The sequence below is a fragment of the Sycon ciliatum genome, chromosome 3 (assembly GCF_964019385.1).
Source record: "Sycon ciliatum chromosome 3, ocSycCili1.1, whole genome shotgun sequence".
In the NCBI taxonomy this organism is placed as follows: Eukaryota; Metazoa; Porifera; class Calcarea; order Leucosolenida; family Sycettidae; genus Sycon; species Sycon ciliatum.
Window position 1 is genome coordinate 6,539,173 of NC_088645.1, and position 26,840 is coordinate 6,566,012.

At 48.9% G+C, this 26,840-nt stretch overlaps 2 protein-coding genes and 2 non-coding genes across 4 annotated transcripts; 2 read left to right on the forward strand and 2 right to left on the reverse strand.

Moving 5' to 3' along the window:
- Positions 1-728: 728 nt before the first annotated feature.
- LOC135811285 (uncharacterized) lies at positions 729-6,251 on the reverse strand. Its single transcript, XM_065324501.1, has 2 exons — positions 4,904-6,251; positions 729-4,123 (listed from the first exon to the last, which is right to left on the reverse strand). Exons 1-2 carry the CDS (start codon positions 6,053-6,055, stop codon positions 2,141-2,143), a joined length of 3,135 nt encoding a protein of 1,044 aa, XP_065180573.1. The 5' UTR covers positions 6,056-6,251; the 3' UTR covers positions 729-2,140.
- A 197-nt stretch (positions 6,252-6,448) lies between these two features.
- On the forward strand, positions 6,449-26,419 carry LOC135811286 (RAD50-interacting protein 1-like). Its single transcript, XM_065324502.1, has 15 exons — positions 6,449-6,669; positions 8,843-8,950; positions 10,386-10,522; positions 11,128-11,310; positions 13,141-13,272; positions 14,782-14,902; positions 15,331-15,444; positions 17,077-17,305; positions 17,581-17,718; positions 20,469-20,668; positions 21,463-21,659; positions 22,382-22,501; positions 23,138-23,318; positions 24,193-24,311; positions 24,647-26,419. Exons 1-15 carry the CDS (start codon positions 6,550-6,552, stop codon positions 24,867-24,869), a joined length of 2,322 nt encoding a protein of 773 aa, XP_065180574.1. The 5' UTR covers positions 6,449-6,549; the 3' UTR covers positions 24,870-26,419.
- Positions 12,991-13,063, forward strand: Trnaf-gaa (transfer RNA phenylalanine (anticodon GAA)). The gene has a single exon. It is a non-coding gene; the product is annotated as a tRNA-Phe (tRNA).
- Trnav-aac (transfer RNA valine (anticodon AAC)) lies at positions 18,915-18,987 on the reverse strand. Its single transcript has one exon. It is a non-coding gene; the product is annotated as a tRNA-Val (tRNA).
- Positions 26,420-26,840: the final 421 nt, after the last annotated feature.

Below are 26,840 nucleotides of genomic sequence, written 5' to 3' on the forward strand. Positions count from 1 at the left end.
AAGTATAATAATTATTATGTTTTATTTAAATCAGAAAATACATTGACCAAACTCTTGGATCCGCGAAGCCGCAAACCGCAACCGACACTTAGCAGTCTCCGGCGGCTGAGTAGAACACACTGCATCATCCAGTGCAATCATGTACGTGTGAACCCTATACAATGTACAGTGCGGCCTTAGGCCTGGCAGAGTCTGTTCAAAAAGCAGTGAAATAAAATTGGCAGAACCATACAAACCTTATGGTGGGAACTTACTTGAATTCTGATCCATTTCTTTATCCACAGACCAAACATTCATAAAATTAAGGATGAAACATGCCAACCAAAGAGGGTGGTTTGATCCTAGAGGGTGGTGGCGTTCCCACGGCGGATGCGGAAAACTCGGCTTCCAGCCGAGTCTCACGCGAACCGTGAAATTTATTTAATTTATTTTTATGCCAACCAAAGTGTACCAAATTCTGCCGGCGTTATCCGGCCGCCAAGGGTTCCCTGCGGCTCTCATGATATGAGTGTCACCAAACATAATGTGTAGAGAGAATGGCGGATCAACGGTACTTTCCAGTATGCATGCACTGCCGTACCAGTCTCTTTGTGGCGAGCAGACAACCCATCCTTTATCACTCTACGGTGCATGCTCCCACAAAAGTCTACGGCGCCGTACACAGGACATTGGGAAGACGAAATGCACTCTGCACGCATGCACGACTGCTCAATCATTAGTTACTTGAATAAGCTGCCAGAGCATACAGATCCAAAGTACTTATGGGATGTGATGTGATAAAAAAAATAAAACCCCAGGAACCCTATACATATAGGGCCCCCTGATGAAAAACAAACAAACAAACAAACAAACAATTACAATAGTGTTGTCGTACTACATGTACTGTTGTGAATTCTATCATTGATAACCAACATGCTCAGAGCCAGCAGAGCGGAAAAAAAATTAATGGTAAAAACATCATTAAAATTAAGAAAAAACTAACTTGTAGCCACAGTGTGCCTAGCAGGGGCTAGGCTGAAACATTGCGGATAATTAGCCACGCGATTGCATCAACGTGGCAGAAATGTAGACGGGTGAAAAATGCACGTGTGCGTGCTGGAGCGCAGGAGTTTCTGGAAGCACGGCAAGAATTCCAACCAGCGCTGTTCTGGAGACTATTGCACAAAAACTAAGCGGGCCTCTCAGTACGGGAAAAAAGGAGCAAGAAAAAGGAGCACAGGCGTGCGGTTTCAGACAGAAGCAGGTATAGTCTGCTTCGGGGAAAGGCAGATGAAACAGAACTCTCTCTTTCTAAAAACTAGAAGAAAATAGAGAAAAGCGGTAGAAAAAGTGGGTAAGTAGTGGCAGACATAAGAATAGGGGTGTGGAGGTGGTCTGTAGTCAGTCCGAGTACCTTCTCTGTAGCGTTGGAGAAAATAATATGATTACGGTGGTGTATAACTATGCAAGATGAAGTCAGTAGTGCCAGAGAGGCATGTACGGCACACACACCGTATGCTGTATGCCTGCCTCTGCCAAGCTCACACGGAATCAACAATGCCACTGCGTGGATGATATGGAAGGCGGCGTACACACACACACACACACACACACACACACACACACACACACACACACACACACACATACACCGGGTGGATACACTCCAGGTGTGCTCCGGTCGAAAGCGGAACACCGTTCAGACCAATCAAGTTGAAATATAGATATAGAACATTCTACCGAAACTGTGTACTCTCTGAGCTGACAGATGAAGGAAGTTAGCGGACTGATGTGGTTACATTAGCACTTCAGACCCATTGCCATACAGAATATTCGGGATCAAAACATACTCGTGGCCTTTTCTGCTTCACAGTATGGTTCATGGCAGTCACTCACTATGCCATCTGTCGCACACACTCACGGGCATTATCATAGGTGAAGAAAGGGTTGCTGCTGTAGCCAGCACAGCAAACACGCCATTGCTCAATGGCCGGTGCGGGGCAGGGGAGACATGGACCCAACCGGCGCTGCAACGGTTAGGAACACTTCAGCAAAACAAAGCCGCCTTTGTTGAGATCAAACAGACGCCAGGCTCCAGGAGCAGCAGCAGCAGCCATTTCTGGCAAGCGGACGATAATTATGACTTACAATACTCATGTTCTCAAGTGGACGGCGGCTGCTTCCTTTTCAGCTTGCTGCGGAACGAGCCATAGTTGAGGATACGCGGCATGTCACTCCGTATTCTCAAAGAGGGCGACCGAGTGTGACTGGACTCTCGGCTGGGAGCAGCTTCACAGGACAGCTGGCGAGAGGGCATCCTCGTGCTGGGCTTCACCAGGTCGAGCTGTGCCAGGGACTGCTGATCGGACAGGCGCCGCTCGCGGGGCCGATGCTGCTGGTGCTCGAGCGATTCGTCGCAGTTGGGGCTGGCGCGAGCAGAGTGCGGCGAGTGAGCACGTTTCTCGCGCAGCGAGTATGAGAAGGTGCTGCTCTTGTGACAGTCCGCAGTGGCGGCTGCGCCGTCCGTGTGCCTGGGGGTGGCGGTGGTGCTGACGCCACTCTTGCGCCGTCCGCTGTCTGGATTACCACCGCCCGATAGAGACGGCAGTCGTGTGCTAGTCGAGCGGCGCATCATGTCGCCGGCTGATCGCATCTGGCTGCCGCGGCGAGAGAGACGCTGAATCATATCCCCAATACCGCTGCTGCTGCCATTGCCTCCGCCAGACTTTCCCACACCAGTGCTGCCAGTGACATCAAGGTTCTCCTTCCCTTGTTCTCCGTCGCCGCCACCAGCCGCATCATCACAACACTGGTCTAAGGACCCGGTGATTTCCGCGGTAATGTCCATTTCGCTGGCACAGTTCATGGTCTGACCGGAAACTCGCATCTGCTGGGCTCGGCGTCGCGCTATTGTCTTGGCCCGGTCTCGCGTCAGCGCACGATTGACACCGCTCGCCTCGGCATCGTCGGAATCCTCCCACGGAACCTGACGATCTCCAGAATGTCTACCGCAGTTTGACGACGACGGTGATATGCTGGTAGTGCTTGTGCCGGTCCTGATGCGGCCCTCCTGGTTAATATCGATGTAGGCAGAGAAGGATTGGTTAACAGGCAGTGGGGCCGCAGACATAGAGAAGAAACGCGCCGGAGCGCTGCGCGGTTCGCCCATGTCCAGCGAGCCTCGTGCCGAAGTGGCCGAATGACAGCGATCGACCAGCGATGCTCTGGATCGGGCCAGCAGCGTGTGTGTGTCCGGCATGGTGTCAAGACCTTCTAGCTTGTCCTCATCAAGAGCTCGGAGCGAACTGGCTCGTGCCGTATCCGAGTCCATGTCACCGTCAAGGTTAGGCTCCTCCGGGATAGGCTCCTGCATGCTTATTGCTCCCACCTCGTTGACAAGCGTGTGTTCCGAATCCGAGCCGAGCAGCTGTACTCGGAAGTTGGGCAGTTGCTGCTCAACACGACGCTCGGGTGTGCTCAAGCCGTCGTCAAACGGAGCGAACAGCGAGTCATCCTGCTCGGACTCGGACGATGGGCTCGTCAGGGAGCTGCACGAGGATCGCTGCGAGCCACCACTGCATGAGGAGGGTACGGCTGCTGCACTCGTTGTTGACGTCCAGCTCAGCGGCTCCGAGTGCAAGAGAAACTCGAGCAGGTGAGGTGGCGGCCTGATTCCAAAGCCGCCGCCAAAATCGTTGTCGCCGCATTCCTGAAAGAAATTATCGTCAGCAGGATCGCATTTGTAACCATCATCATCATCGTCATCATCGCTATGCTGTGCTATGTCTTGGCGATCGGCAGCAGAAGCGACGGTGTAGCTACCGTTACAACTCGGCTGGGCAGTGGACGACGTGACGGCGGTTAAAGACAGCGTGGCCAATCCCGGCATGACAAGCTTGTCGTGCCCACCGTGTATGCTGGTATTGCTGCTGACTGGCAGGAACGCATCGCTGATGGTCCCCGTCACGGTCATGTTGCTCGCTTGCCGCGTCACCATGCCCTCGGACGATATCGTGAAGAGCGAGGACGACTCAAGGCATGCGTCGTTCTCGAACGAGGCACTGACTGAGTTCAGGTCGCGAATCTCACCGCGTAGTTTCAGCAGTGTGGTGAGAATGGCAAAGTCCTGCTGACGAATATCAGCCTGCAGTGCGGTGCAAGAGATTCGACAACAAATAGACAATAATGAGACATTTAACTCGGATCCTGAGCCAGTAATAAATGTAAAGTAGAAGAAAACACACGGGAACGAGTTATCGGAACCAACTACCGTTCAATGTCTCAGCAGCCTGTCAGTTTTGTGCCCTGTTATCGCACTTTCTGACTGATTATTGCTACAGCATGAGACACACTCAACGAATGCGGACCATTCGATTATCAGAGCAGTACAGCACGTGTATCAACTTCTGGAGGCAACAGGGAACACTGCACTGCATCCTACTACACAGCATACCTACACCCCCCCCCCCCCCCACCTCAGCCACGCTGCACCGGGTACGTTTTAGCACTCTACAGGCACCGTGGCCGTGGGTGGACCATCCTGGATGAAAAGTGGCACGACCATGGTGGTACTAGTTGAGCTGTGTGTGACACCCCTGTACATGACTGTATAGCACATGACACCCCCCCCCCCCCCCTACACACACACACACATAGGGTATTACCAAGAGTACATAACCACGGTTATGTGGTTATGTACTCTTGGTATTAGGAAGAACAAAGGACCACTGAACTACAAGTTACGCTATAATGCCCACTATTCACCACCAGTTACTTGACAAGTAGCAAGTTGATTGTCAAGTAACTGATGATGTTAGTGGACATTATAGCGTAACTTGTAGTTCAGTGGTCCTTTGTTCTTCCTAGAAATCCTTGGCTCTCCACTCGAGTCCAACTATGTACGCACACACACACACACACTTACAAGATTTTGCCTGAGGCGACAGCACGACTGCGACAGGCTGCTGCTGCTGCTGCTTGCACCGCCGCCGCCACCACTGGTCTCTGGCTTGCTCTGGAACGACAAGGACACGGCTGCTGTAGTTGCCGGGAGTGGTGGAGGTGAGGAGCATGCGGTCGATGACGAGACCGGCGCTGCTGCTTGCCCGGGGCTTGCTCGTCTAGCGAAAAGTGCCGATGACGAGACGCTTGACGCCGTACTGCTGCTTGAACACTGCGCTGAGAGCGATGCCTGCTGTTGGCATTGCGAATGCGGTGCTCCATGCTTCGGATACGGTGGTGTTGCTTTTCGCGCCAGAGCTGCGACACTCTTGCTCAATGTCCGCGATTCTGCTCCCTGGGTCTTGGTGTTGCCGCAAGACGATGACATTACGTGAACGCTGGATGAACGTTGGCATGACAACGCCGAGGGTATGGAAATACTGCCTGGCGTCAGCTTGATCTCTTCTTCTCCGCCACGCGCCCGTCTTGTTGGCGGCGGAGTGAAGGTGGGTGCCAGTGTCATCCGCGTGGCTGGATCACGCGCCGATAGACCACCCTCGGAAACGGTCTGCCGTCGTCCTCGCTCGGCCTCTGCAGCCGCGTGACCGGGCGGCATGTCCGAGAACCAGGAATGGACGCCCGACTCCAGCTCCGGCTGTTGCTGCTGCAGCGTCTGCTGACAGCGCGGGTCACGGTCCTTGCGAAAACTGTACTTGAGCAAGGACGCTACTCCAGATCCTCGCTTGGGACTGGTTGGAGAAGAACCAGGTTTATGAGTTACGTCCATTTTACTGCCGCTAGTATTACTGTTCATCTTGAGCATACGACTCCACGTTCCACTGGTAAACGTGCTCGAGCGAGGCCGCTGGCCATTTTCCAAATCTATGTCGGCCTCCGCTTTCGGCAGAGCACTGAATTCCAGGACTTCACCCGCGCCCAATTTTACTAGGACAGGAGACACGTCAGTTTCTTCTGGCGGTATCGTCTTCGTTCTCAGCACTGCATCCGTCTGCTGGGCGTTCAGGCCGAAGAAATTGCTCAAACCGGTCTTCCGGCGAACCTGCTTTCTCGACAGCCCGCGTTGCTCCATCATCAGATCCCATTCCGGGTCCACGAATTTCTTGGCGCTCGACATGCCCACAGGCTAGCTTCGAGTCACATTTGATACGCTCTCCTGAATAGAACAGCTCTACAACACAGCTTTTCGTCCCAGCAAGAAGTACAGTGCCATCAACCTTCCAGAGAGAAGCTTCGATGCATCGATATGACTGCTCACTTCATGACATTTGTAGTACACACCGCAAAACTCCCAGCATTCGTACACAACGACGCAAGCATGAAGCAGTGCAGCGCAGGGAAAGAGGATGTTTACTTTTCGCAACGGATTCGCGAATTCGAGTGACCGCGGGAAACGACTTTTCTTGCAAATTTTTGAGAGAAATGCAAAGTTGATGTCATTATTATGTCATCTCATCTCGTTTGGAGCTGAATCCTGCTTCTTCAAAAAATTAATGAAAAACAAGCACAATGCACAAACCCCCTAAACCATGACAACTACCTTTACTTGTCCTAGTTCGTGCATACCCAGTGGCAGTGGGGAACAGTTCTAGTGATTCCAAACACGAAGCAATGGAGGAGCAGCGGCAGTATTTAGACGAGCAGCTACGGATTGTCTGCATTGATGATATCCCACGTGCTAGAAAAGTCTTGCAGGAGCTGCTGGCTGAGAGAGCTGAAATTAGCCAACAAGTATGTGAATTTTTGTTGTTTTCAAATTGCAATTCCAATTCAAGCCTTTCGCTGTTAACAAACTTTGGAAAGGCTTCTTCAAGTTTGGGAAACCTTAGACTACAATTGCGGGATCGGAATTTAGCGGTGTCACACGTGAACTATGCATATACACACTTCATTTTTTGTCCTTATCTTTACACTCGTATCGTGTGTGTTCTCCAGAATTTAGTTGATGGCTCGTTTCCAATTTTACTAATCTGTTGATGCCATCTTCATTTGGTCCGTCCATTCATAGTTGTGGTCGGTTATTTTCTTGACAAGACGAGACCACACAGCACTTGCAGACACCAGCACAAACACTTCACCAGCCGCACTCCACGGTAGCAAGTAGTGTTACTCCTGACAAGTCTTGTTTCGTTCCATAAGATGATGAGAACTCGTCAATCAGAGGAGAAGCAGTTATTGAATGAAAGGGTTGAGCTAAATACTGTTGCACATGATGTATGTACACTCAACTAACCCACATGCCATGTGAGAAACCAGCACGAAAGGAATAGTGCAGAATGGAGGTGTTGTGAACTCCACCAGACACAACTAGCATAAGTGCTAAGTCAGTGTTGCGCTATAAACTACACGTCGCAAAGAGTACTGGAGTGGTGACAAATTTTAGCATGGGTGCAAAGCAGAAGCCAATTGCAAGGACATTTTGGTTACTGATACCCGTAGAATCCCGCGGATATGCCCACCCGCGTGTAAGCCCAGGGAAAGTTGGAACATCACAAAGCTTCATCGTACAAGCCCATGGGCCTAAATCGTACCAAGAGTCCATAAATTATGGACTCTTGATCATACCATGTACATAGTACATGTAGTGTTTGTTGTTGTACATTTCAACACAATCATCGGTTGTTTTTGTTTGCACAGTGGCTTTCAATTCAGCCAATATATTTCTCACTTCCTTGGTCCTTTTCAATGCACAGTTTTGGTGTCAGCGTATAAGCCCATGCCCGCGTGTAAGCCCATGTTCTTGTGTAAGCCCACCGAAATGTCCTCGTGAAACAGATAAGCCCACGGGCTTATCCACAGGATTCTACGGTAGTTATGATGGTTTTCAGAGGGTGCTGGTTTATAAAGTGCCGGATTAAAGAGGGACGACTGTGCTAGTGGTGACAGAGGGCGTCACAGGGCAAAGGGGGTGGGGGGTGGTACGACCGGGGTGTCCAGGGAAAATTGGATTTTTTCGGCCAACAGGGCACGTTTTGGCGCTCTGGGCGGACCATCCTGGACGAAAAGTAGTACGACCATGGTCATACTGGTCGTACCGTGTGTGACGCCTCTGAGTGGTCAGATGAGACTAAGGGGAGCAATCAGATGAGATTGAGGGGAGCAATCAGATGAGATTGAGGGGAGCAATCAGATGAGACTGAGGGGAGTAGTCAGATGAGACGGAGGGGAGCAATCAGATGAGACTGAGGGGAGCAATCAGATGAGATTGAGGGGAGCAATCAGATGAGACTGAGGGGAGCAATCAGATGAGACTGAGGGGAGCAATCAGATGAGATTGAGGGGAGCAATCAGATGAGATTGAGGGGAGCAATCAGAAGAGACTGAGGGGAGCAATCAGATGAGATTGAGGGGAGTAGTCAGATGAGACTGAGGGGAGCAATCAGATGAGACTGAGGGGAGCAATCAGACGAGACTAAGGGGAGCAATCAGATGAGATTGAGGGGAGCAATCAGATGAGATTGAGGGGAGCAATCAGATGAGATTGAGGGGAGCAATCAGATGAGATTGAGGGGAGCAATCAGATGAGACTAAGGGGAGCAGTCAGATGAGATTGAGGGGAGCAATCAGATGAGATTGAGGGGAGCAATCAGATGAGACTAAGGGGAGCAATCAGATGAGATTGAGGGGAGCAATCAGATGAGATTGAGGGGAGCAATCAGATGAGACTAAGGGGAGCAATCAGATGAGATTGAGGGGAGCAATCAGATGAGATTGAGGGGAGCAATCAGATGAGACTAAGGGGAGCAATCAGATGAGATTGAGGGGAGCAATCAGAAGAGACTGAGGGGAGCAATCAGATGAGACTGAGGGGAGTAGTCAGATGAGACTGAGGGGAGCAATCAGATGAGACCGAGGGGAGCAATTGGATGAGATTGAGCATGCACTGTGTTGTTGTGTTGTTTAGATCTCCAGTGCCAGTTCCAGTGGATCTTCAACAGCACTCGACGCAGCCGTGAACTCGGCCGACAACTATATCAATGAAGTGGACAGAACGGTCAAGGAATGTACTCAGGTAAGTTTGAAGCGCAATGCAAGGAAAGGCTATTTGCTTCTCTAGTCCACATACAGTGGAACTGTGCTAAGACGTACGCTAGCACCCCCCCCCCCCCACCCCATGGGCCACAGAAAAGTGTGCTTAGTAAGTTAGTATTCAAGGTACATGTCATAAACATGTGAAGAGCACAAGCAGCGAAAAATGAAGTGCAATGGTCTGACTCTGAATGCTTGTCCGCTAAGCACTTCGAATCCGTGACATCCTGGGTGCTGGCTTCCACTTATGCAACTGGTCTATGCTCATGACAGAGATGCATGCCCTCGTCTCACTCTTGCCGCCATTTGATTGCCGGTATGCTTTTTAAAATGAACGTCGTATGTGTGTGTGTGTGTGTGTGTGTGTGTGTGTGTGTGTGTGTGTGTGTGTGTGTGTGTGTGTGTGTGTGTGTGTGTGTGTGCATGTGCATGCAAGTGTGTGTGTGTGTGTGTGTGTGTGTGTGTGTGTGTGTGTGTGTGTGTGTGTGTGTGTGTGTGTGCATGTGCATGCAAGTGTGTGTGCGTGTGTGTGTGTGTGTGTGTGTGTGTGTGTGTGTTTGTGCATGTGTGTGTGTTTTCTCTTGAGAGAGGAGGAAGCAGTTTTTGGGGCTCCGAACTCTTCTTTCTTCGTTGTGAGTTTGGGGCCACGGGCTGGCTCCTGGCTTCTGCCAGGGCCAGCCCTGGTGAGTAGAAAACACTTAGTGACGCGGTGTTAGACAAGGCAGTCTTCATCTTGCTGCCGCGGAGGAGGAAAAATTCAGCGTTGACGACATGGCCACTTCGGATGTGACCACTCGCGCTGACCCTCTTTCGCCTGGGTGTAGAGGTCTTGCAAACCCTCGCCCAGAGTCTTTTCACTCGCGTGCACCAGCGGCTCGAAAGGTTGTTCTGTCTCTGGGAACGTGGAACGTCAGGACTCTTGTCGACACTGACGGAAATTTGAATACGGCGTCCAAAGCAAAAAAATCAAGAGGACGTGGTGCGGACCGACCTGGCGGCAATTGGCATTGAGCCCAATTCCTGGCTCGACGTGGCAAGTAATCGCCGTGAGTGGAAGTCCCAGTGCCTTGATGGGGTGGATCGTATTGTACTTGCCCGTCAAGAGCCTGTCGACAAGCCTCTGCTTTGCGGTGTGTGCAGCCGCAGTTTCCGCCGCCGTCAGGATATCGCACGGCATCGTTGTACATCGCGGCGTTCAATAGCAATTATAACCCGTGGGAATGCGCCGTCACGTCAGTCGTCGGGTCCTGGTGCCGCTTCCCGGAGACAGCGCTAATCCAAGAGCTGCCCCGTATGGGGCCACTTAGCCAGTCATGGCAGTGGAGAAGAAGGAAGGAAGGTTTGTGCATGTGCATGCAAGTGTGTGTGTGTGTGTGCGTGTGTGTGTGTGTGCGCGTGTATATATCTTGTTGTTGCAGGTGTCGACCGAGGTAGAGCGCTGTCAGGAGAGTGCAGGAGCGATGTGCAGCAAGCTGAGCTCTCTGCTGGACCGCGCTCAGCCTCTTCTGCGCTGCCAGCACTACTTGCAGTGGGTGAAAGTCCTGGATGGAATATGGTATGTGTGTGAAAGTCCTGGATGGAATATGATATGTGTGTGTGTGTGTGAAAGTCCTCGATGGAATATGGTATGTGTGTGTGTGAAAGTCCTCGATGGAATATGGTATGTGTGTGTGTGAAAGTCCTCGATGGAATATGGTATGTGTGTGTGTGTGTGGGTGAAAGTCCTGGATGGAATATGTATGTGGGTGAAAGTCCTTGATGGAATATGGTATGTGGGTGAAAGTCCTCGATGGAATATGTATGTGGGTACACAGTGCTGTACAACTTGTACAAGCAGAAGTTTTTGTTTGGAAAGTAACTCGGTTCCTGGGTGAACGAAATTAGGTCTGAACTACATGGGGTGTACACACCCCAAGAAATCAGAGTGACTCTCCGTGGAGAAAAATTCTGTTGCTCTTTTACGTTTTTATGTTTTTAGTGCCTTTGGAGATCAAACATGTTCTCTCTCTCTCTCTCTCTCACTCACTCTCTATCTCTATCTCTCTCTCTCTCTCTCTCTCTCTCTCTCTCTCTCTCTCTCTCTCTCTCTCTCTCTCTCTCTCTCTCTCTCTCTCTCTCTCTCTCTCTCTCTCTCTCTCTCTCTCTCTCTCTTGTTTACAGCGTTGAGATCTCAACACATCATGGACAGGGTAACACAGCGTCGGCCGTCGACGTCTTCCATGACCTGTTGAAGTTACAGGATGCTGCCAGGGAGTCCTGGCTCAGCGATGCAGGTCATCTACACAGCTGCATCGACTCTCAAGCGCAGCACTGGCGTCGCATCCTTGAGGCTTTGCTGACTAAGTAAGGACATGTGTTGTGTGCATATAGCCACAGTGCGACACAGTCAAGGCAATCCCTATGATGTGGCCACCACCAAAACCTGGACCGAATGGGGGCCATTTCCAGTTCAAAAAAGACCTTGGATAAGGGGAGTGAAACTACTGGTATGCGGAGACCACGTTTTTGAGATCCTTGATTAGTGAATGGGCGTTGGTCGGCTTTGACAAGTTTAATTTCCACTGTGCTCAAGCAAAGACTGGTTGCACAGCTGATTGGGTCAGCCTCGTAGCCTGGACCGTTCTTATTTTCATGTACAGCAAAACCTGTCTAGGCGACCACTCGGATAAGGCGACCACCTGTCCTAGAAGACCACTTAAACCAGGACTAAGGGATGGTATTTCCAGTCAAATGACCCTGGATAAGGAGACCGCCTGGTAACAGGGACCACGTTTTGAATGTCCCTTGAGCGGTCGTCTTAGACAGGTTTCACTGTACAGCAGTCTGTGTGCAGTAGAATCACCTTGCATGCATATCACCAAGAGTACATAACCCCCCAGAGTGTGCAACGCCTGATCCAGCTCTGCATAGGGTCTTGGTCGAGCGTAATCGGATCTTTGCGTCATAATACCGTACACATTTGAGGGGAACCCGGGGAGTCGCGGGTACTCTCGGATCGAAAACAGTGGTGCCCTGCCTCGAGACCGGCCTTGCGCTGGTGTGGAGTGTACGCATGACATCAGAAGATCCGATTCCGCTCGACCAAGACCCTATGCAGAGCTGGATCGGCGTTGCACACTCCGGGGGGTTATGTACTCTTGATATCGCTATGCTGTGCTTGGTGAAATTTTCGCCTGTCCGTTCTTCGGCACTACTTTCTCCGGCACCCGATATTACTGCAATGTAGTATCAAGAGTTCATAACTCCCAAGAGTGTGCAGCTGGCATTCACCCAGCGCTCGGCGAAATTCCTACATTACGTCATGCGCAACGTGCCATCCGAGGTAAATTTGGGTTCCTTGTGATTTCTGGAAACTACACCCGGAACCGCTCCTAACTCAAGGCTGTAGCCTCGACATTTCAAAGCTTTTTTTGAAGACATTATTTTCGAACGTACAAGTCGTACTTTCTCAAAAACAAACTCTTTCTTCAAGAATCCCTGGACATCGTCGACAGGAACAAATGAGGACGCTGCAAAAAATATTGCATTGCCGGCCATCGAGGATAAGCATATGTGATAGCTGTGCAACTCAGCCAAGAAATGCTCCTTCGATGCTTTCTCAATTTCCTCAATCGTTTGAAATTATCTTCGAGGAAAGCACCGGAAATAGTTTTTGAAGAGACTGACTGCACTGGCGAAAGAAGAAGGCGATAAAGAGTCACCACTGGCGTCGAAAAACTAGTTTGGGATCGTGCGCTTTGTTTTACTTCTTGTTTTACTCCGATCAGAATCGCAGTTTCGGCAGTATACCCTGAGGAAGCATCCCGGTTTGACTGCAACTTTTAGAAGAATTCATCGGGATGACTCATCGCATTGCACCAAACATGACGCAATGAAGGAATTCCGCCGCGGGGGATTTATCCAGCAAAGAAACACATGAACTGTGTGATTTGCGGACCTATGCCATGGTTTGTTGTCCCATCATGCGAAAGGCTTATAAGGAATGGTATGTGGTGCCACTTACAGCTTTCCTCTCATGTGCAGGCCGAAATAGCTCAGTTGGGAGAGCGTTAGACTGAAGATCTAAAGGTCCCTGGTTCAATCCCGGGTTTCGGCATTTCTTTTCTTTTTTTTCTTCAAAATCAACACATGGTGTGGAATTGACTGATTTTTTTCTCACTTGTATCCCTTCAGAGACTTTGAGGAGACACTAAAAGCCCTTCACTGGCCGTTTGTGAGCGGAACTGCTCAGAAGATTGAAGTTCCTACGGAGTTGCTTAGCACATTCCGTCAGCAGCTGCACTTGATGTTCAAGCTCAAACCTTTGTGAGTCCTGTCGTAGCCACATCATGTTGGTATGTGTGTGCTTGGGGCTCCGATGCTGTGCACATCATGTTACTGTAAAACCGGAAAATCCGCGAACCCGGTTTGAGATGTCTGTGTAAAGATGTGCATACAGATGGGTGGCCAGGTAGCCATCGTTGAACTTTCTGCACGTTATCATGCCAAAATGACAAAAAAACGTTTTTGAACTTTTTGGTCGTTAAACTTTCCGGTTTTATAGTATGTGTGTGCTCGTGATCCAATGCTGTGCATATGATATTATGTGTGTGCTGAGCACCCCGACGCTGTGCACATCATGTTGGTATGTGTGTGCTGAGCACCCCAACGCTGTGCACATCATGTTGGTATGTGTGTGCTGAGCACCCCAACGCTGTGCACATCATGTTGGTATGTGTGTGCTGAGCACCCCAACGCTGTGCACACCATGTTGGTATGTGTGTGCTGAGCACCCCGACGCTGTGCACACCATGTTGGTATGTGTGTGCTGAGCACCCCGACGCTGTGCACACCATGTTGGTATGTGTGTGCTGAGCACCCCAACGCTGTGCACATCATGTTGGTATGTGTGTGCTGAGCACCCCAACGCTGTGCACACCATGTTGGTATGTGTGTGCTGAGCACCCCAACGCTGTGCACACCATGTTGGTATGTGTGTGCTGAGCACCCCGACGCTGTGCACATCATGTTGGTATGTGTGTGCTGAGCACCCCGACGCTGTGCACACCATGTTGGTATGTGTGTGCTGAGCACCCCGACGCTGTGCACATCATGTTGGTATGTGTGTGCTGAGCACCCCAACGCTGTGCACACCATGTTGGTATGTGTGTGCTGAGCACCCCAACGCTGTGCACACCATGTTGGTATGTGTGTGCTGAGCACCCCAATGCTGTGCACACCATGTTGGTATGTGTGTGCTGAGCACCCCAACGCTGTGCACACCATGTTGGTATGTGTGTGCTGAGCACCCCAATGCTGTGCTCATCACATCATGTTGTTGTTATGTGTGTGCTTGGTACTACCATACTGTGTTGTAATCATACATATGGTGTGACTTACTTGTGTGCATGTACCACTCCCACTGTTCCCTCATGTGTCATTTTTTCTGGGGACCAGATCTGGACCAGGTCATAACCTGTAACCCTCCCCCTTACTACACCTCCCCGAGGCAAAGGATAACACTCCAGTGCTGTGTTTTTGTTTGAACGTTGAAGAATGAAACTGCAAGTTTGGGGTATAAGCTGCAGGGGGGCCTGGTTTTTGGTGTGAACACCGCAGCTCCAACCAGGAAAGGTTTAGCGTTCAAATTGGAGTGTTTGTTCGGTGTAAACCCATAGGGAATGGTCGGTTGTTGACTGCTCAATGAACACTCATCGATGCCGTCGCTGTGCCGCAATGCTGTGATGTGTCTGTCTGTGTTTCTGCCTGCCTGTATGTCTTGTCTGTCTGTCTTATCTCTGTGTGTGTCTCCATTTCTGTATGTTCTCTCCTCAGCTGTATCGACACTGTACAGCATGATGACCCGTCCTATCCGCTGGAGTTGATGCTGCAGCCGCTGAGAAAACGCTTCCGCTATCACTTCCACAGCAAACGCCAGACCAATGACATCAAGAAGGTAAGCGTTGATGATGTGGAAAGGTTTTGTGCACAGGAGCACCACCATGGATCAGCACTAGCATTCATAAAGCTGTGGCGATGGTTGTGGAACACGACTATGGATCAATGCCAGCATTCATGAAGCGGTGGCGAGGGTTGTGGAACCCCACGGCGAGTTGCTGGCATCCATGAAGCTGTGAGGATGTTTTTTTGACGCCAAGGATTCCTAGCATCCATGAAGCCGTGGGGGTGTTTTGTGCATCACCATGGAGTGCTGGAATTGCATAGAGACAACCTCCTGAAGGCGGAGCGCAAAAATTAATGATGCTGGTCTTGCCGGAGGGCTGCCTGTTTCAGTCGCTCGCTGGCGCTGTCCATGTGCAGTTGCATCTCTTCGTTTAAACTGACGTTTCACTATCTTTGTGTGTGTGTTCTGTGCCTTCGTAGCCGGAGTGGTATTTGACTCAAATCCGCTCATGGATTACCGCTCATGCTTCATTCCTGAAGGGTACCATCCAGCCACTGTTTAGTGAGTGCTGTGGAAATCCTGTTCCCGTCGAGGTGAGTGAACGGGGTTACGTCTGAATTTCGGTTTGCATTTTTGATACGTACATGTATGTCATGTTCAGCCGTTATAGTTGTACCGTTCCTTCTCTCCTAGCTGAGCGATGCATGGCACCCTAGTATATGTACACTCGTCTCCTGAACCTTGATTGTAGGGGTGAAACAATTATACCGAGTACTCGACTACTCGCTCGGTTTTTTCAAAAGTAATCGTACTCGGAATACATCAGAGTACTCGTTCATACATGGTGCATGCATTTATCACAGAAATCTGCAGTTTCAGAGCAGCAGTCGGCAGATATTGAGGTGCAGACTGTGTGGTGAACATTTGTTCACGAGTAGAGAGAGCCCAAATGACCCACGGACCAATATACCCGAGAAAAATGACTGCTACTCGGTTCAATCAGGGTTGTATCATGTGATTTTAAGGCCCTTGGTGTGCAATTTTTAGGAGATGAAGAATACTCGAATACTCGAATATCGATCGGAGAAAATCAGAGTACTCGAACTCGGGATCTCAGTGCCAACATTCACCCCTACTTGATTGTGATGAGTACGATTACTGTCATGAGGCAGATAGAAGTTATATGTAACACATGTACTGTACGTATGCAGGGCTGCAGGGGCTGCAGACTGCATGGTGCAGTCCCTTATGCCAAGTGTCGGATTTCACTTGCCATGACTGTAGTTCTTTATAGCCAAAGTTCTTTATCACAGACGTGCACTCACACTATACAAGCAGCAAGTCATGACTGGCAAGTGGCTCATGACAGTATGAGTGCACTTGGTTAACACGCGGTCCTACAAACTATGGTTTGTTACTAGCGAAAACGGTTTGTTACAATGGGTCAATTTTGTATGAGTTCAAACAGGGACATGGACAACGGTTCGCAAAAAAATATAGCGAACCGTTGTCCGTGCTGACGAAACTCACTCTTTGCAAGTTCATTTTTAGTGGAGCCAACTGTAGTGTAAATAGTGTAATGCAGTGCCAGGGACGGCATGCAAGCTGCTCACTACGAGCTCGTAGAGGACATGCAAGCTGCTCACTACGAGCTCGTAGAGGACATGCAAGCTGCTCACTACGAGCTCGTAGAGGACATGCAAGCTGCTCACTACGAGCTCGTAGAGGACATGCAAGCTGCTCACTACGAGCTCGTAGAGGACATGCAAGCTGCTCACTACGAGCTCGTAGAGGACATGCAAGCTGCTCACTACGAGCTCGTAGAGGACATGCAAGCTGCTCACTACGAGCTCGTAGAGGACATGCAAGCTGCTCACTACGAGCTCGTAGAGGACATGCAAGCTGCTCACTACGAGCTCGTAGAGGACATGCACTTACTGCACAAGTAGAACATGTAGTCGGTGAATGGTTCTTCCAACTACATACGAGCGGGAGTATGTTTGATCGGAAATTTTGTCCATGGACTAAAACATGTATTGAAAACTGAACGAATCGACTATAGTCCGACATTTGTTTTCAGCCCAAAACTACTTGGACGAAAAGGACGCTCAATGTGTGCTTGACTCGTGCGATCGGATTTCATTGAGCAACACTCTATGCGCATTCACTCAGTACATGCATGCGTCTGTCTCTTTTCTTTCACCTGTGGCCCTGCCCTCTTGCAGAGACTGTTTGTGCGTGCAATGATATCCCTGGTCACCACCAAGCTAGCCAAGGACAGCGAGCAACTCCTCGCCGAGCCGTCTCTTCTCTCGCACACCATCGATGAACTGTTGTCGTTCATCTCCGACCTGGGCACCATCTCCCCGACCACTGCCACGGAGAAGCAAGCGTTGCTCGTGATGCTGGAACAGAAGGATCTACTCACTGCCTGGCTGTCTATAGAAGAGATGTGTAAGGACTAAGTGTTCTATGTTACAGCGGTAGAATCAGTGAAATACAATAAAGCTAATAGTTACTGGCCTCAAGCAAAGGTCCCTGTCTCGAGTCCTAGTGGTGACCCTCATTTTTCTTCAGACTTTTCCCGTTTGCATCTTTCCCTCAAACCAATGAAAAACTAATAGTATTCGGTCACTATTCGAATAAATGAGCATCATGGGGGCTTCGCTATTTTTTAGCCTTATCTTTCTCTCTCTCTCTCCCTCTCTTTCTGCTATGTATGTTTGCAGTGATCATGGAGCATGTGGAGAAATCGCTATCCTCACCCACTGCTTGGCAGGCACACTATCGCGAGGTGGAAGATATTGATGATACGCGTGCACCGGAGTGTGCTGAGGTAGTCATGACCTATGCACATGCCGTCACAGGTAAGGGAGGTAGCAGCAGTACTGATATTGTATGGATTGTGTTCAAAGCCCGGTGATACCGTAGTGTCGCGCATTAAAGCCGGGCTTATTCATGTAGAAGCCGATGTAAGGGCTAGGCTTCTATTCAAATCAGGTATTTTAATTTTACCGTATATTCTCTATTATAAGCACAGGTCTCCATTACTAGCACAGTCTCTAATACTAGCACACTGTGAGCACCTTTCGAAACATTATAAGCACGGTCTCTATTATTAGCACGGTCTTGGTGGAAATCAACGCGGCATGCATGATATCTAGCATGTATTTCTTCTTGCCCTGTATGGATGCATTGGTTGAAAAAATATAAGCACGGTCTCCAATATAAGCGCGGTCTCCAATATAAGTAGAAGGGTGTTGAACAAATATAAGCACGGCGCTTATAATAGAGAATATACGGTATGTGTGTCAACAGTAAAACCAGGCTTATGTGCCGACGGAATATCTTGAAAATCAGGCTTGTATTCAAAACAGGCTTCTATTCGAGATAGGCTTTAATACAAGACAGGTATTAATTTGCATGAAACTTGCCCTCCATCTTGCCTCTCTCGGACATAGTACTAGTACTAGTATACGATTTAGTTTGAAGCTTTTCTATTCTGGCTGGTTGTCTCCTATGAATACTTTTTTCTTTTCTGGAATGTTTTGTTTTATTTCAAAACACATGGAGAGCTGGCAGTCAGGGTGGGTTTTGCATAGGATCCTTCAAGCTGGGTCGAGTTCGATTCAGGTTGGAGCTCTATACGATTTGAGAAAGAAAGTGGACGTGAAGAGGGTTGACATGAGAAGAGCTGACTCGTATGACGACAAAGTTCTATTCTAGCGCTTTGTATGGCCGCATGGCTACTGGGGGGTACTGCATTCCTGGTGTGAATTATGCGCATAAGTACCGTAGTATGTTTTGAAATTGTTTTCTCGATTTCAACCGCATCAACCTGTGTATCATGTAACCACTCGTCATTCTGTTCTCATGTTGGGTCGAAGCCAGGTGGCAAAGATATTTTACAGTTTTTACTGCTCCCTGGTTGAAACTCAACCCGGCTCGAAAACTCTCATGTAACCCCTGTCTATCTTCTCTCGTTACTGGCTGGATTCCACCTCCCAAGAAATGCAATTTCCAATGAATTTTGTGAAGAAAAAGGAACAAAAAAAGAAATTGATGTTTCCACCCGGGATCGAACCGGGGACCTTTCGCGTGTTAGGCGAACGTGATAACCGCTACACTATGGAAACAACTGATGGCTTTTGAAGGAGAAAGTAGCACCAAGTCCATGATTCATGAACGCTGTGACATCTGTACGAGTTCTCAATGATCTGAGACAAGTGTCAGAGTGTAAACTGGTGTGGGCAATGTTACGGTAACAGGCTGTATCTACAGATCAACGCATCAAACATTTACCACTATACAGTAGGTATCGGTTATAGCGTGGGTGTTTGAAAAACGACATTTGATTCTTATTGCCGATATTTCTTACACACGATAAATCACGTGTGACATATCATATGCACGTGTGACATATCATACATGTATGCGTGCACGTATGGCATGTGGACACGTACACATGATACACACGGATCAATCAGACTCGCGGTCGTGCTAGGCGACTGCGGAGCAGCGGATACGAGAGAAGTCGGAAGAAAGAGTCCGACTGGACAGAAAAAGTGATTCTCCAATGCTCCCTTGGACATAACTCTCTTTTTGTGTTGAATATTATTGTATTGAGTATGCACAGAGCACAGATGCTATTACTACAGGCGATACACTTTGCACTAATGTGGCATATTTTGCTGCACAAAATCCATTCTTAGGGCCGATATATTCTACTATGCGATAATACTGCTTGTAAGAATAAATATACACATAAAATATGTGTTATGATTATGAAAAAATGAGTGTTCATTCTTGTAGGCAGTATATTCTTGTATACGACCACACTATAACCGATACGCACTGTACATGTACAGTATGTGTGTATCAGCTATTGCTGTATTTTCCAGAGTGTTTAATTTAATTTTTAATTTTATTTCACCGTCCAATGGCAGCAGCCAATGCAAAGGAGGGGGGGGGTGTTGGTCAGCCAGCAACAGCCACACTTTTAAAACATGTCAAATTGCCCCTGCGACTTAGACTCCTAATGTTGCACATGAATCGACCAGCGCTCTGGCTCCACGCATATAGTGTACGTTTGGTGTCCATTCGACTACGCATTGTACTGAGTACACTGCAATTGATACTTGCACTAGCATTTTCCGGAGTGCTGTACAAGCAGAAAATTTCGTTGGTCAATAATTTCGTCCAGCTCCGAAGATAGGGAGTTCGTCCTGTTGTATATTTCGTCTATGGATCATAAGAGTGTATTGAAAAGCTGGACAAACCGACTTTAGTCTGGCATTTTATTTAGTCCAAAAGCTCCTTGGACGAAAAGACGAAATTAAATTCCAGACGAATATTTCTTCTTATACAGTATAGGCCGCGTTTTAAACACCAATACAAGGTCGGTGCAGCTGTTACTACAATGGTCAAATTAGCGTTGATACAACAGGGTAGATGTCTGTATTTCGTGGCAAGAAATCTGATTGCAGCTTATACTCCGGTGCGGATTATACTCCAGTGCGGCTTATACTCCAATGCGGCTTATACGCTGGAAAATACTGTGCTAATTATTGTCCATGAACTCTGTGTGTGGAATCTTGGTGTTCATCCTGCCCTGCAGATCGCTACAAGCTGCTGCCGTCGCTGGAGCCTCGCTTGCTCTTCTGCCGCTTGCAAGTGCAGTCGGTTGAGGTGTTTTCCCAGAGCATTGTCAAACGCATGGAGGCAGAGCTAGGTGACTGTACGGGAATGATGTTTGCCTCGCTGCTCTGTGCTGTCCAGTATGTAGCGGATGTGTTGTCCGAGTGGTCAGAACAGCCGGTAAGCTACTAGCAACAAAGCATTACCTGAAGATGTCCCCCGGCGAAATGTTGGTTGTTTTTAGTTCTGTAATACTGTGGAGAGATGCTGGTACAACGGTTAATTAAATGGTTTGTGATTTCGAGTTTTTTAAAAGTAATATGACTTGTGCCGTCATCAGATACACAGGCATGCACACGTACACACGCGCACTCATGCACACACACACACACACACTACTACTACTACTATAGCATGACTGCCCATTGGGCAATGTCACCCCCGGAGGGGGCCAGAGTTTGGAGTGCACCGTCATTGGCAGGACTTCTGGTGCCTCGTCAAATCTTGCTGTCGTCGGAAACGTTTCGGGCAATGCATGCAGATCAGCGGCAGTGATTCCCTATCGGCTGCAGCAAGACGTTTTCCACGGTTGCAGTTATGGCGGTTAAAACCAGCCCGGGACTTGAAGCAGCGATTGCAGCGTTGACAATGCTGGAAGCAGCAACTAGCGAGAGACGCCGTCAATGCCGTATCTGCATGTTCAGACACACACACACAGGCATGCACACGTACACACACGCACACTCATGCACACACACACACACACACACACACACACGCGCGCGCACACACACACACACACACACACACACACACACACACACACATCGAAATCGACGTCTGTTTAGCGCAACCTAAAATCTTTCTCTCTCTCTTTCAAGAACTAAAATCTTTCTCTCTTTCTCCCCCTCTCTTCCTTTCTTTCTGTCTTCTGGTACACTTTCTTCTCTATGCCCTTGTGTTTCCCAACGCAGTTTTTCCTATCACTGGAGGAGCGTCTCCAGGAGGAGAGTGCAGCTGACACTGAATTGTCTTCGTCAAAGTCATCTCCATTGCACACATCCGCCCTACCTGCAGCCATGTTCTTTGCATCGCGCTTTGCTTCGCTGTCTCTCTCTGGTAGTAGTAGCAAGGATCAGCAGCAGCAGCAGCAGCAACAGCAACAGTCAAGGTAACTCACGTTGCTCAGATTAGGTTAGAAGAAATATTCCACTTTGCTGGTGGTAGTGGTGGTGGCGATAGTGCTTCTGCTGCTTCCGTCATTGCTGTTGCTTTGAGTTTCTGGACAACGGTTGCATCAGACAGCATTACCTTGCACTTTTTGAAATACTTTGTTGTGTAGGGCTATCTGATACTTGATCCAGTGCATGCGGTGTGCTGCAGAGGAATCTGTATCCTGTACATGTGGCGACGTAACTCCCATCTGTATCCTGTACATGTGGTGACGTAACTCTCATCCGATTCTTGACATGCTCAACCTGCGGACAGCATGCTGTTTCGTCCTTTGTGGACTCATCAGCGTAGCGCAGAGAAAATGTGGCCGAACCTGATAGCAATGAAACATTTTCCAAAGCCAGATTTAAGCCAGGCCTGAACGTACCTTGCCAGAGTGCTCAAATTGACAAGTCAGTGAGCTCTGCATAACGCAAACAGCAAAGGCACTACCCCACGCAAGAGTGCTCAACTGCTACAAGAGCAGGAGCGAAATACTCAAGCTGCGGACAGAACTGTTTCGTCCTTTGTGGGCTCATGAGCGCAGCGCAGAGAAAATGAGGCCGAGCCTGATAGCAATGAAAAAAAAGGTTCTTGAAGTACGTGTTTTCGAGGTTGTGTCCGTGGTTATGACCTTGTGTTTGTTTGCATATGCTGTGTGCATCGCTTGGCTCTGCTCAGATCTGTGTTCTCCCATCTCATCATCAAGCTGAACTCGATCAAGCAGAAAATGATGGAGAACATGGTGGAAGCCATCTTGAGCGAGTTCCGCCTGACCAGCAAACCGTTTGTGCAGCAGAAGTAAGCGCTGTGATGCATGCATGTATAGTCTCTCTGTGTGAAAACTTTGTAACAAGGCTTGGTTGCCTGACATGACCAGTCTCCAAAGACAATTGGTCTCTAAAGTCAGGTGATCTCTAAAGTCAGGTGATCTCTATGCATTGTGATTGCCTGGAAATATGGTATGCTGTCTGAGATGATTGGTCTCCGGAGGCAGGTAGTCTTTGTACACAGGTTTGTGTGTGTATGGCTGTATGCCCTAAAGTACAGCCACACCTCGCTTATCCGCTCCTCTTTTATCCGGATCCCTCGCCATTCGGAAGAAAATAGCTGGTTGCAGGTGTACAGCATACATGATGCATCCAAAAAACCCGGTGTTCGATTATCCGGTCCCCCCCGCAAGGTCTGAGTGTACTTCAGCACAATGCACAGTAACTGCTCGATGAAATCCGATCGAGTCACTCAAGTATTCGCCAGGCGTTACGCAGCTCTAGACCTGCGAACACTGGGCTACGAAATGGTTTCATTGGGCAACACTGTATGTACATGCATAGTCTGGGCCTGGAGTTGCCGGTTTCTATAAACAATTGGTCACCTGACACCAGTTTTGCCGTGCACCGCTGTGTTGTGTCTGTCCGCGGTGCTCGTCCCGTGCAGGTGGGTTGCGTTTCCGCCGCCGCAAGACGTGGTCGTACCGGAGGTGTCCGACGCGGCGTGTGATCTGCTGGTGTCATTGCGCCATCACCTACGCTTGGCTGAGAAGCGCTTGCCGCTGGCTCTGTTCACGCCGGTTTGGATCAACCTAGCTAAACAGCTGGACGTGTTTGTCTTTGACAAGGTACTGCATGACATTGTATAGATGCTATACAAATGACATCATTGTGAATGCATATGATGTCATCATATGACTGGGATTGATGTCATACACTCATAGTATGGACAGATGACATCATCGTCATAGTCATTATGCAAGTGACATCATCGTGTATGCTTTGTATCAAGAGTACATGAAAACCAGAGTGTGCAGCTTGGGGCCTTTTCTGCTATGGGTGTCTGTCACGGCGAAATTCCGTGATTACATCATATTTGGCCCAGATCTGAGGCGGGAAATGGCGTAGTGCGTACAACTGAGCTGCAGTTGTGCAGAAAGAGACCTGCTTGAATCCTGCTTGTACGCACTACATCACTAAAATGATGTAATCACGGAATTTCGCCGTGACAGCAACCCATCCGAGCTGCACACTCTGGTTTTCATGTACTCTTGTTTGTATCGATTGGCAAACCAGCGCTTGTGAATTATTTTGTTGTCATGCCACTCCGTGTAAAGCACCACCTTGGAATGGTGACGTTGTGGCATAACCATTATAATTTTTATTGTCAGTGGATAGGCAGTAGAATAAGAGCTTTGCAGTGAACAGGTAGGTCTTGGTTGTCATTCACCTCTTGTGCTTTTTCATCATGTACTATTTTTTAGCAAGCCATGAAATCGAAACTGAGTTTATTGGTATCAGACGCTTGTCCACATCTGTGTGTTTGCAGTGCACCAACTGTGACTCTGCACTGGCTTTTGAAAAGTAGTACTGCTTCAAGGTCTTTTGTTGCTGCTGCTGCTGCTGCTGCTACTGCTGTTGTTGTGCTACATGTCTTGTTCCTGTGTTCATGTTCCGTTTCCTGATCTTTCTTCCGTCTGTGTCTGTGTGTGGAATGTGCAGGTCATCCTATGTGTCACATTGACGGAGGGTGGTGCTAGTCAGCTCCACTTTGATCTGATGCGTAATCTTGTGACACTGTTCAGTATATGCACTGCACGTCCAGAGCGTTATTTCCCGCTGTGAGTAACCGGTACTGTCGCCACATCTTGATTCATGTATGCCTTTGGATACCCGTCTGTCCTTTCAGGCAGCCGTGTTCCATTCATAGCTCTCTCTCTCTCTCTCTCTCTCTCTCTCTCTCTCTCTCTCTCTCTCTCTCTCTCTCTTTCTCACCGGCTGTCGCCCTTGCCCTCTCTCTCACCCCCCCCCGCCATTATGCGCAAGTGGAATTATAAGGCTTGTGCATGTTTTCCTATCTGTGTTGAAACAAGGGCTGGCTGTCTCGGTTTTATGCACGTGTAATTCTCATGCATATTAACACTGTGATGCTGTGTTGCTGTGATGCCCTGTGCAGGGTTCGTGAGGCGTGCTATCTGCTCACGCTACGGCCGGGCTCTGCCGCTCTGCTGCGTGATGAGCTCCTAGCGGCGAACAAGGAGAACAGCAGCATGGCCAGGCTGGAGGGAAGTGCTACTCAGTCGGCTGAGAAAGAACTGAGCAAGATGGACGTCAAGAATCTCAATTGCAGACAGGTGGCTGATGTTCTTGCGCGCCGAGTTGACTGGCCCCAGACCTAGCTTGTAGTCCATAGGGACAAGTGTGTGTTACACCGCTATGAGGTGTGCTTCGCCATGACGGCGTTCTCCTGCCGCGTTGCACGCTTCAGCTCCTTCAACTTGGCACGATGGTGTTGGGGATGGTGCATGTGGGTGTCGTGAGTCCAAGTTATTCGTCAGTACGGATGACGGTGAACTTCAGCTGTAGACTTGCCAATCTGGCATGGCCGGTACAGGCTGGTGGTGCGGTATGACCTCACTACTGTAGCATGGACTGAACACGGGATTGGCTATGCTCCAGATCAGTTGTACATGTAAGTGCAATCTGAGTATGGGTTTCCAAATCTAATTCACGGTGGTGGCAGAGTTATCCTGCGTGCAGGTTTGCCCTGTGATACGTTTCCAGTTCTGTGTATTGAAGTTGACTGGTTATCTCCTGCAATCTAGTCGAGAGGCATTGTGCAAAGTCTGACTTTGCCCCCGGCGTAGACTACAGACATGCGTTTGCTGTGCTCGCGTATGCTCTGTTTTGCGTTGTCTGGTACATGTATGCCGTGATATGTGTTGCTATGCTGTGCTATGCTCTGCTGTAATAATTATGCTGTGCTGTGATATGCTATGCTGCAATATGCTATGCAGTGCTGTATTGTGCTATGCTATGCATTGCTGTTATCGGCGTATGCTGTACATACTCATAGCGCCTATCCTATCCATGTCCCAGCCCAGCCCAGGTGATGGCCGGACTGTTTGTTTCTTCAAGTGCATGTACATGTATAATTTCTTGAATGGGACAATCACCCATAGAGACATGTATGGCCATGTACTCATAATGCTGATTGCCCCAGTGCTGGGAGCTTGACTGCGACGCAACAGCTGTCTAACTATGCTAAGGACTTGAATTTCCGTTGGCTGCCCCCGTCAGCACAGGCATGACCGCATTGCGTTGCTGTGCCACGCGTTTGAATGCTGCGCAGTACGGCGAATGTTATTTTAGCACACGGGCATGTCTGTTGATATGCTCTCGCGGGGATGCTCGTCGCATTGATTATTTGAAATTTTCAGAACAATTTTATCACTAGTACTTATTTGACTTACCTTGCCCAATTACGGATTTATAGTAGCTTTCGCTGTTTGTATGCTACTCCCCCCCCCCCCCCCCCCCCCCGGCTTTTGGTGCATCGCTCCATTCTAATGGCTTCATGGTAAAGATATCCGTGCCTGCATGCATGTGGTTTTAGCAATGGCTGTTGCTTTCTTTGCCGGTTTCACAATGCCACTAGTCGAAGTAGTCTAGTGTGGGCAATGTGCTCTTCATTCTGGCCTGCGATCGCATTTCACTACCGTCTATGCCCCAGATCCTCCAACACGATTACGTTGCATACGTTCTCTTTTTGCTTCTGTGACTTGCTTGCTTTCTGTTGCATTTCCCACTATTTTCTAAGTGCTATTTTCTTGCTATTTCCAACATATCCCAAAATTTAAAATGCATGTGGTTTTTGAATATCTATGATCTCGGTTGTCTTTCTACCACTGGTGGTAAACATGTGCGTAAAGTGTTGTTTGCAAGAATACTCATAGAAAGCGATTGATTGATGTGTGGTGCATGTTTGTGTGTCAGAGGAGTCAACTGTTGTTGTCATTGCAAGCATGGGTGTGAGTGTGGATTTGCAGGCGTGTATTTTCTGGGATTTCCTTCTGGTTGCCTGGTTGCGAGTCTACGGTTTGGTCGATCTCATCACAAGTCCAGGTACTTGGGGAGGGCTCCGGGGGGATTAGTATTGGTCTAGGTCTCATGCCATGGTACACTGTATATCCAGATATCAGGGAGTGGTCAACAATCCGAAGCTTGGGTAAAGATTGTACTAGTAGTTCTGGACAACAGTGATTCACGTTCTTGCAGCCTGATGCAGATCACAGCACACATAAAAAAGAAACTCTTGCTGACGGTGATCTGACTCTGCATCTGGCTCTACAAGCTCTCTGGATTCTCGG

What these genes read in the sequence shown, in the direction of transcription:
- LOC135811285 (XM_065324501.1), bottom strand. Translation starts at nt 6,055, where the DNA reads ATGTCGAGCGCCAAGAAATTCGTGGACCCGGAATGGGATCTGATGATG. An exon ending in GTCGCCTCAGGCAAAATCTT is followed by an intron (nt 4,124 to 4,903) that starts GTAAGTGTGTGT and finishes ACCGCACTGCAG; the next exon opens with GCTGATATTCGTCAGCAGGA.
- LOC135811286 (XM_065324502.1), top strand. Translation starts at nt 6,550, where the DNA reads ATGGAGGAGCAGCGGCAGTATTTAGACGAGCAGCTACGGATTGTCTGC. An exon ending in ATGTTCAAGCTCAAACCTTT is followed by an intron (nt 13,273 to 14,781) that starts GTGAGTCCTGTC and finishes TTCTCTCCTCAG; the next exon opens with CTGTATCGACACTGTACAGC. An exon ending in CAGCAACAGCAACAGTCAAG is followed by an intron (nt 21,660 to 22,381) that starts GTAACTCACGTT and finishes GGCTCTGCTCAG; the next exon opens with ATCTGTGTTCTCCCATCTCA.